The 10,266-nt window shown below is 39.1% G+C and overlaps 1 protein-coding gene across 1 annotated transcript; it reads right to left on the reverse strand.

Moving 5' to 3' along the window:
• Positions 1-4,108: 4,108 nt before the first annotated feature.
• Positions 4,109-7,032, reverse strand: LOC137124101 (GTPase IMAP family member 4-like). Its single transcript, XM_067498775.1, has 2 exons — positions 6,925-7,032; positions 4,109-5,435 (listed from the first exon to the last, which is right to left on the reverse strand). The coding sequence occupies exons 1-2, from the start codon at positions 6,938-6,940 to the stop codon at positions 4,429-4,431; spliced, it is 1,023 nt and encodes a 340-aa protein (XP_067354876.1). The 5' UTR covers positions 6,941-7,032; the 3' UTR covers positions 4,109-4,428.
• Positions 7,033-10,266: the final 3,234 nt, after the last annotated feature.

Consider the following 10,266-nt stretch of genomic DNA (forward strand, 5'->3'; position numbering starts at 1 on the left):
TGGGAGCTGGTTCCACAGGAGAGGAGCTTGATAGCTAAAGGCTCTACCTCCCATTCTACCTTTGGAAATTCTGGGAACCACAAGTAGGCCTGCATTCTGAGAGCGAAGTGGTCTACTGGGATGATATGGTGCTATGAGATCTTCTATATATGATGGAGCCTGACTGTTCAGAGCTTTATATGTAAGAAGCAGGGTTTTAAATTCTATTCTAGATTTAATGGGAAGCCAATGGAGAGAAGCTAGTGAAGGTGAAATATGATCTCTCTTGCTAGTTCCAGTCAGGACTCTTGCTGCAGCATTTTGCATTAATTGCAGGCTCTTTAGGGAGTTACTGGGGCATCCTGAAAGTAGGGAATTACAGTAGTCCAACCTAGAGGTAACAAATGCATGGACCAGTTTTTCGGCATCAATTTGAGACAGGATGCTCCTAATTTTGGCAATGTTCCGTAGGTGGAAGAAGGCTGTTCTAGAGATTTGTTTTATATGTGAGGTAAAGGACAAATCCTGATCAAAAATAATTCCAAGGTTCCTTGCAGTAGTACTGGAGGCCAGACTTATGCCATCTAGAGTAACAATATGATTAGACATCATATCTCTGAGATTTTTGGGCCCAAATACTATGACTTCAGTTTTGTCTTAGTTTAGAAGTAAAAAATTGTGGGACATGCAGGCCTTTATGTCTTGTAGGCTTGAAGCTTTATTAACTGATTATTTTCATCTGGTTCCATAGATAAATATATATATATAAATTTATGGAGTGTTTTCTAATAATGTTGCCTAAAGGAGACATATGTAAAGTAAAAAGTATTGGTCCTAACACAGAGCCTTGTGGAACTCCATAGCTAACCTTTGTGTGCATGGAGGATTCATCATTAACATGAACAAATTGAAATCTATCAGATAGATAAGATTTAAACCAACGTAGTGCAGTTGCTTTAATCCCAATTTCATGTTCTAGTCTCTGTAATAAAATGTTGTGATCAATGGTATCGAATACAGCACTAAGATCTAACAGAACAACTATAGAGATGAGTCCATTATCTGAGGCCATGAAAAGATCGTTGGTGACTTTTACCAGTGCTGTTTCTGTACTATGATGAACTCTAAATCCTGACTGAAAGGCTTCATACTAATTATTGCTGTACAGGTGGTCATATAATCATTTTGCAACTACTTTTTTAATTATTTTAGAAATAAAGGGGAGATTTGATATTGGTCTGTAATTGGGTAAAACACCTGGGTCAAGACAGGGTTTTTTTAAATAGTGGTTTAATTACAGCTACCTTATAGGCCTGTGGTACATAGCCTGTTTCTAAAGATAGATTGATGATATCTAATATCAACGAATCTATTAAGGGTAAAGCTTCCTTGAGCAGCTTAGTTGGAATAGGGTCTAGCAGACAGGTTGTTGGTTTAGATGAGGTAATAATTGAAGTTAGCTCAGAGAGATCTATAAGTAAAAAGCAGTCTAACGGGGATTGGGGCCTTATTGATGATTCGAACATGAACATGAACATGAAGATCTATCTGTAATATTTGGGGGGAGGATCTGGTGAATTCTTTCTCTAATAGCTACAATTTTATTCATAAAGAAGGTCATGAAGTCATTGCTGCTCAGAGTTAAGGGAAAACTAGGCTCAACAGAACTATGGCTCTTAGTCAGCCTGGCTACAGTGCTGAACAGAAACCGGGGGTTGTTCTTGTTTTCTTCTATTAATGATGAATAATATGCTGTTCTGGCATCACTGAGAGCTTTTTTGTACATTTTTAAACTATTTTTCCAGGCTAAATGAGATTCTTCTAAATTTCTGGAACGCCACTTCCTTTCAAACTTTCGTGTTTCCTGTTTTAAGTTTTAAGTATTTGTGAACTATACCATGGAGATCACCTCTTCTGGTTTACTGCCTTCTTTTTCAGAGGGGCAACACTATCGAGTATTGTACGTAGTGAGGCTGCAGAATTGTCAACAAGATAATCTACTTGTGCAGGAGTAACATTAAGGAGACTACTTTCCATTGTATTAACATATGGTGAAGCAAATGATGAAAAAATAATTTCTTTAAATTTGTTGACAGCTTTTTCACTTAAGCATCTGCTATAGTGGAATTTTTCCCTAACTGCTATATAGTCCGTTATTGTAAATTCAAATGTTATTAAAAAATGGTCAGACAGAAGAGAGTTGTGTGGAAATATGGTTAAATTATCCGCTTCAATTCCATAAGTAAGAACAAGGTCTAACGTGTGACTAAAACAGTGAGTGGGTTTATTTACATTTTGGGAAAAACCAATTGAATCTAATAATGAATTAAACGCAGTGCTCAGACAGTTACTGTCAGCATCTACATGAATGTTAAAGTCACCCACTATAATGACTTTATCTGTACTAAGCACTAAATCAGATAGAAAATCAGAAAATTCAATCAAAAACTCTGAATAAGGGACTGGAGGACGGTACACGATAACAAATAATAGTGGTTTTTGAGTTTTCTAGTTTGGGTGTGAAAGGCTAAGAGTAAGACTCTCAAATGAGTTATAACTATGTTTAGGTCTAGGAATTATTGATAAGCTAGAATGGAAGATTGCTGCAACTCCTCCACCTCAGCCTGTGCTTCTAGGAACATGATAATTAATATGACTCATTTAAACTGACATATTCTTCCCGCTGCAACCAAGTTTCAGTGAGACAAAATAAATCGAATTGATGATCGCTTATTAAGTCATTTACTAACGGAGATTTAAAAGAGAGAGATCTGATATTTAATAGTCCACATTTAATAGTTTTGGGGTTTTGTTCTGCAAGAGGAGTAGTCTTAACTTTTATTAGGTTATTATGATTAACTCCTCTTGTTGTCGTTTTTAGTTTATGTAATTTAGTTGGTCGGGGAACAGACACAGTCTCTATAGGTATGTGGAAGTTGTGGGGGGGTGACGGTTGTAAGGACACTGCAGAGAGCCATGTAGGACTGGATCTCTGCATCCTAGGCTCAACTCTGGATCGTCATTCTTTTGGTTGTCTAATAAAACCAGCCATATTTCTGGATAAGAAAGCTGCACCATCTAAAGTAGAATGGATGCCATCTCTCGTAATTAGCCTCGGTTTTCCCCGAAAACGTTTCCAATTGTCTATGTAGCCCACATCGTTTGCTGGACACCACCTAGACAGCCAGCGGTTTAATGACGACATGTCATTTCGTCACTGGTCAGATTTGGCAGAGGTCCAGAGAAAACTACGGAGTCTGACATTGTTTTGGCAAAGTTACACACCGATTCAACATTCATTTTAGTGACCTCTGATTTGCGTAATCGGGCGTCATTAACTGTGAATAATAATCTTACTGTATTTACGTTTATCTTTAGCCAGGAGTTTCAAATATGATTCAACGTGGCCCAGGGAAGACATTTGACCGCTGGAGACTCTAAATACACGTTTCTGACTATAGAGCTGCCAGTTACCAGAGTTGGTTTCTCAGCAGGTGTGTTGCTGAGTGGGGAAAATTGATTAGAAACGTGAACCGACTGGTGGTGAACCTCGGGCGTCTGTTTAGCATTAGACCTCTTACGAACCGTCACCCAGCCGGACTGGCTTCCCGGCTGCTCGGGAACTCCAAAGCTGCAAAAACCTTACACTTATTACATATAGAATTATCACTAAAGGAGGCAGAGGAAAAACTGAACATGAGACAGACCGAGCAAGTGACAGAAGGAGAAACAGAGGGAGACAGAGAAGCCATTGCTAACAGATAACTGCTAAGCTAACGAAGCTAATATAGGTGAAATCTGGAATTTGTAAACTTTAGCTGGTTATGTTTTGCAAAGGCAGGTGCTTGTGTAATAAAAGCGTATGTTACGACTAAGTTTTAATTCTTGTGTGAAGAAATCACTTATTTGAGTAAAAATAACAGCTACAATGAATCAGTAAACAGTCCTTCGGTAGAAACCCAAGAGTGTGCAGAAACAGGAAGTGACGCAATACGCTTACTGCACGAGGAGCAGGAGGAGCCAAAACAAATCTCAAAGCAGCTAAATGGAATGGAGGGGGATTGAATGGGGATGAAGAGAGAGTAAATACAGACTGTAACACAGACTACAGTTTAAGATGTTATGACACGACTTTATTTGTAGTTTAAGTTGGTCCAAAGACAGATTTGTCAAAGAAGTGACATGATCATAGACTCAAGAACTTAATGCTTTGAGTAATGCATTAAAAATAACTACTGTAGCTCATCCAGAACAATTTCTAACAGTTTCAGAACAGTTTTCTAAGTAGAATATAATTTGTCATTCTTTAGTTCACTATTAGCAAAGCATTCATTTAATTCATAATATTTGCAAGACATAACTGTGGAAATTCCAAAAAGGTTTAAATGTGTCTTACATTGATTTGTCATTAAAGAGACAAACCTGCAGCAAATAGCTGCTGATAATTGATTACAAGATAACACAAGGAGGTTTAAAATTATTCGTTTCAGCTCTCATCCTGGCCAACTGGTCGTAAATGCTTTGAACTTTGTCTTTTTCAGCTTGAAGTTCTCTGCTGTGTTTTGCACTTAATTGATCCATCATCTGCTTCCTCTCTTTCTCTCTCTCTGCTGCTATTTCCTCTCTCTCCCGCCTCCTCTCTTCATTCATCTCCTCTCTCACCATCTTCCTCTCCTCCTCTCTCTCTTTCCTCTCTCTCTCTCTCTCAGCCTGAAATTGCTGATACAGTTTCTGCATCTGTTTATCATATTTTTCCTGCAGTTTTCTCTCCACCTCCTCTTGTTGTCTGCGTATTTCCTCTTCTTTCTCCTTCAGGATGCGCTGTTTCTCCTCTTCGATTGCCCTCTCTGCCTCTTGGAACATCTCATTGGTGTAGTGACTTCCTCCGTCCCTCTGAATTATATTTCTGATCTTCTGAAGCAGATCAATGACCTGAGAACGATCCTTGTTCTTATTATTGAAGACATGGTAGTGACCATTGCACCTTCCCACAAGCTCCTGCAGCTCAGGGCTCCCTGTCAGGAAGCTTTCAATGGTATCTTCAAGATCGTCACCACCAGTAAAGAGGACCATGCTGTATCTGTCTGCAGCCTGGCCAAAGATTTCTTGAATCTTCTTTACAGTTTGCTTTTCTTCTTCAGTGAATCTGCCCAGTCTGATGACCACCAAGAAGACATGGGGTCCAGGAGCAGCGTATAAGATGCACTGGCCTATAAGTTTAGATGTTTCTTCTTTGTCAAACCTGGTGTCAAACAGGCCTGGGGTGTCAATGACAGACACCTGTTGTCCATCCACCTCAGCTCTGCACTTAGAACAGTCCACAGTAATAGACTTAGCACTGAACCTTGATTCAAAGCACTGTCGTCCCAGGATGGTGTTTCCAGTGGAACTTTTCCCGCTGCCAGTCTTCCCCACCATCACAATCCTCAACTCCTCACTATATGTTTTGTGCAATCCTGTGAAGAAGAATGAGTGACAATAGAAAATAATCTTTTCAATTTCAATACACAACTGTCAGACTCTCTTTTCACGATCTAATCTGAGGTCAGTACAGTGCAGCCTTCACAGGAAAAGGGTTCTTTAAAATAGTACAGCAAAGGGAAAACCTGTCCAGACCGAACCACAGTGACACATTAGTTTGAGGGTTTTGTTAATTCAAAAAATATACATCTTACCAAGAGATATATTAAAGTTAATAATATTATTGTTTGTATCTGTGACATCAGCTAATACATACAGTGAAATTCAGCAATTCATAATTTATAGATTAAAAATAGGACAATAAGTTCAGTATCTGTTCTTATCAGTTTATTAACGGATGTGTCCTCTACAATGAGACAACTGGTTAAACAGAAAAAATGGGACTTGCCATTCACTCCAAACATCAACCTGGCCTGGCAGTGCTGCTGAAAACTGTGCACCAAAGTATTTTTGGCAGCCTGTTGGCTCAGTGGGTAAAGCATCATTTTGATCAAACCCCAACAGGTGTGTACTTGAGTTGAGATACTTAGCACTAGCTCCCTGGGAGCCCCCAGAGTCTGCCCATTGCTCCCCCCACAGGGTGGGTTACATGCAGAGATCAAACATGTAAAATATGCTCACTGATGATAATAAAGCTTCTATAATAACAGAAATGATTATTGCATTAACATCTGGGGCCTGTAATGTCATTATACAAAGAGACTGAAAGGTTTTGGATCAGAAACCAAAAAAATAGCATTGACAAATTATTTTATTACATAGTTTAAGTTTTGATAACTTCTTAAGTTTTCCCTCTTAAAAACAATATTCAAGTGTATAAATGGCCTCACCCCTGATGTAGTCTGTCAATAAGTTATCACCCGTGTCAATCACCAGACACACCTGACAACACAAACTTGTGTTTGTATATAATGGCTTGGATTTGATACCTGATGCTCAACCCATTTAGCCACCAGGTTGCTTTTGGCCACAAATTTTTAAAAAATGCTTCCCTTTATTTCTGCCCACAAGTCATTCAAAACAACTGAGTCATTTGTTGTTTGCCTCTTCACTACGTGCAGTGTTATGTTAATACATATAGACTAAATTGTAAATGAAACATTTCTTGCTCTAAGTGCTACAGTTACATAGAAAATACCATCTCATAATTTTCTATCCTAATACTAAAGCCAACACATTTTAGTTATTGCTTTATTTAGCGTTGGTTTAGGTTTCGTTTGTTTGTTTGTCTGTTTGTTTGTTTGTTTGTTTGTTTAAATTTCACTGGGTTAGTTAAAAAGTTAAAACATTTTACTCAAACTTTTATCACTTAAAATCTAAACTAAAGTAAATAACAATCACATTTATGTTGTGTGAACAGGTGAATGAGAAGCAGAGAAGAGCTTTTAGTTAGATAAGATAGAAAAGCACTATATAAGCACAGACCATTTACCATTAAAACATGGACAGAGTAACTTGACTTACCTGAGTTTCCATCCATGTTTGGCTTGTACACTTTGATGTCCAAGACTGGATTAGTGATGGCAGATGCAATGTCCAAGACTTCTGAGTGTGTCCACTGCAGCTCTTTAAATACCCCTATGCACCAAACCCCCCCTCATCTGCACTGGTCACAGTGAAAGTGAAACAAAGACTGTTACAAATGATTTAGAAATGATGGGGCAGAAATACTTGTCTTAGCTCATCTCAACTACAGCAGTGCCCTGCTGACATGGCTGCCAGCAGCACAATCAATGCTTTCTAGATGATTCAAACTGCAGCAGCATGTTTAATTTTTGATGAGCCAAAGTGGAAACATTTCACATAACTGTTCAGATCTGTGTTCTGCTTTCTGCCCATCGAACGATGAATCACTGGGTTGAAATGTGTCCATATGTTTGGTTGAATGCCTCATTAGCAGCTTTGTGAGACACCAATTGCTCTGTTCTTTAGTCATTGTAAATGAAGTGTCATGTAAATGTTCAACTTTTAACATCAGCTCCCCAACACATTTATCTTGTGACAATCAGAAAATTCTGTCTCTAAAATTTAGGGACAAAACTGGGATGCACTTTCACTTCTTACCTCACAAACCCCCCTCAGCCGCACAGGTCACAGTGAATATCAAGAATCTCATTTAGCCTGGAAAAACAGTTTAAAAATGTTAAAAAAAAAAAGCTCTCAGTGATGCCAGAACAGCATATTATTCATCATTAATAGAAGAAAACAAGAACAACCCCTGGTTTCTCTTCAGCACTGTAGCCAGGCTGACTAAGAGCCATAGTTCTGTTGAGCCTACTATTCCCTTAACTTTGAGCAGCAATGACTTTATGACTTTTATGAATAAAATTATAGCTATTAGAGAAAGAATTCACCAGATCCTACCCCCAAATATTATAGATAGATCTTCATGTACAGCAGTGCTAGAGTCATCGATAAGGCCCCAATCCCTGTTAGACTGCTTTTAACCCATAGATCTCTCTGAGCTAACTTCAATTATTACCTCATCTAAACCAACAACCTGTCTGCTAGACCCTATTCCAACTAGACTGCTCAAGGAAGCTTTATCCTTAATAGATACGTTCATATTAGATATCATCAATCTATCTTTAGAAACAGGCTATGTACCACAGGCCTATAAGGTAGCTGTAATTAAACCACTACTTAAAAGACCCTGTCTTGACCCAGGTGTTTTACCCAATTACAGACCAATATCTAATCTCCCCTTTATTACTAAAATCCTTGAAAAAGTAGTTGTAAAGCAATTATGTGATCACCTGTACAGCAATAATCTGTATGAAGCCTTTCAGTCAGGATTTAGAGTTCATCATAGTACAGAAACAGCACTGGTAAAAGTCACCAACGATCTTCTCATGGCCTCAGATAATGGACTCATCTCTATACTTGTTCTGTTAGATCTTAGTGCTGCATTTGATTCCATTGATCACAAGATTTTATTACAGAGACTGGAACATGAAATTGGGATTAAAGGAACTGCACTAGGTTGGTTTAAATCTTATCTATCTGATAGATTTCAATTTGTTCATGTTAATGATGAATCCTCCATGCACACAAAGGTTAGCTATGGAGTTCCACAAGGCTCTGTGTTAGGACCAATACTTTTTACTTTATATATGTCTCCTTTAGGCAACATTATTAGAAAACACTCCATAAATGTCCACTGTTATGCTGATGATACCCAGCTATATTTATCTATGGAACCAGATGAAAATAATCAGTTAATAAAGCTTCAAGCCTACAAGACATAAAATCCTGGATGTTTTACTTCTAAACTCAGACACAACTAAAGTCATACTATTTGTGCCCAAAAAAAACAAAATGTCCAACCTTTTTGTTACTCTAGATGACATAAGTCTGGCCTCCAGTACTACTGCAAAGAACCTTGGAGTTATTTTTGAGCAGGATTTGTCCTTTACCTCACATATAAAACAAATCTCTAGAACGACCTTCTTCCACCTACGGAACATTGCCAAAATTAGGAGCATCCTGTCTCAAAGTGATGCCGAAAAACTGGTCCATGCATTTGTTACTTCTAGGTTGGACTACTGTAATTCCCTACTTTCAGGATGCCCCAGTAACTCCCTAAAGAGCCTGCAATTAATCCAAAATGCTGCAGCAAGAGTGCTGACTGGAACTAGCAAGAGAGATCATATTTCACCTTCACTAGCTTCTCTCCATTGGCTTCCCATTAAATCTAGAATAGAATTTAAAACCCTGCTTCTTACATATAAAGCTCTAAACGAGGGGTCTCACACTTGCGGCCAGGGGCCAATTGCGACTTTTTATATGAATGGCACTTTACCGTGCTGTGTGTGGAAGGTTTCTTTTTTTTCAACTATGGAGGTGCTGTGTAACATCACATAGCCGTCACAGAATTACTACTTCTAACTGTGTTTTAAATGAGCATGTTTGACTGAAGCCAATGTTACCTGCGTTAACAACCAACACCAATGATGTCACTGAGGGGAGTGGACCTTCGATGGGGCCATTCAGCCAGCTCCCGCCAGCTTTTTAGTCAGGCTGGAGCCTCATCAGGGGCTTACCCGCCTGGGTTGTATAGTCAGCGGAACATCGGTGTTGGGTAGGACGTACAGCTGAATCCATGCCTCCATGGCTGCATCCCATTGTTTTATATAATAAATAAATAATGGTGTCCCACTGTCCCAGCTGATAATGAACAGCTCGCTAGCAGTCGCCTTCTTTTGCGCTCGCTGTCCTGGTACTTTCTACCATCTACAAATGTTATGATCTTCATGTCATCATGAAAGACATGACCCCTTCTTCTTTAATATGCAAGATGCCCTTTCTGTGCTTCAAGTTCAGGCAGGTGAGTGGAAAAGCAGACAAGCTTGGCCAATTTTTGACAGAATCAACTCCCTGAGCTTTTCTGAATGTTCAAGCGGACCATGTGCCTTTTTGGGAGCACAGGTCCAGACTTACTGGCGATCATTTTCAAGCCATACTGAGGGTCTCAACTACTTCCTCCCTCAAGCCAAATGTGGCTCAGCTATGTGAGAGGAAGTGCTGCCAAGTCTCTGGCAGCAAGAAGTAGGCAAGAGAAGCCATGTTCATGTTCAGAAGAACCCATTATAGTTAAAGAACTGTTAGTACTGACGTAAAAAGCTTTTTTTGTGGAATACCTGATGTCGCCCAGCCTCACCCAGACTCTGCCTCCTCTGGCCCTCAGGTAATTTGACTTGACCCCTGCTCTAAACGGCTCCATTCAGGCTCCATTATATATAGAAGACCTCTCTACTTTTACGTCTAGGCTTAAAACCTTCCTCTTTGATAAAGCTTATAGATAGT

The sequence above is a fragment of the Channa argus genome, chromosome 3 (genome assembly GCF_033026475.1).
Source record: "Channa argus isolate prfri chromosome 3, Channa argus male v1.0, whole genome shotgun sequence".
NCBI lineage: Eukaryota > Metazoa > Chordata > Actinopteri > Anabantiformes > Channidae > Channa > Channa argus.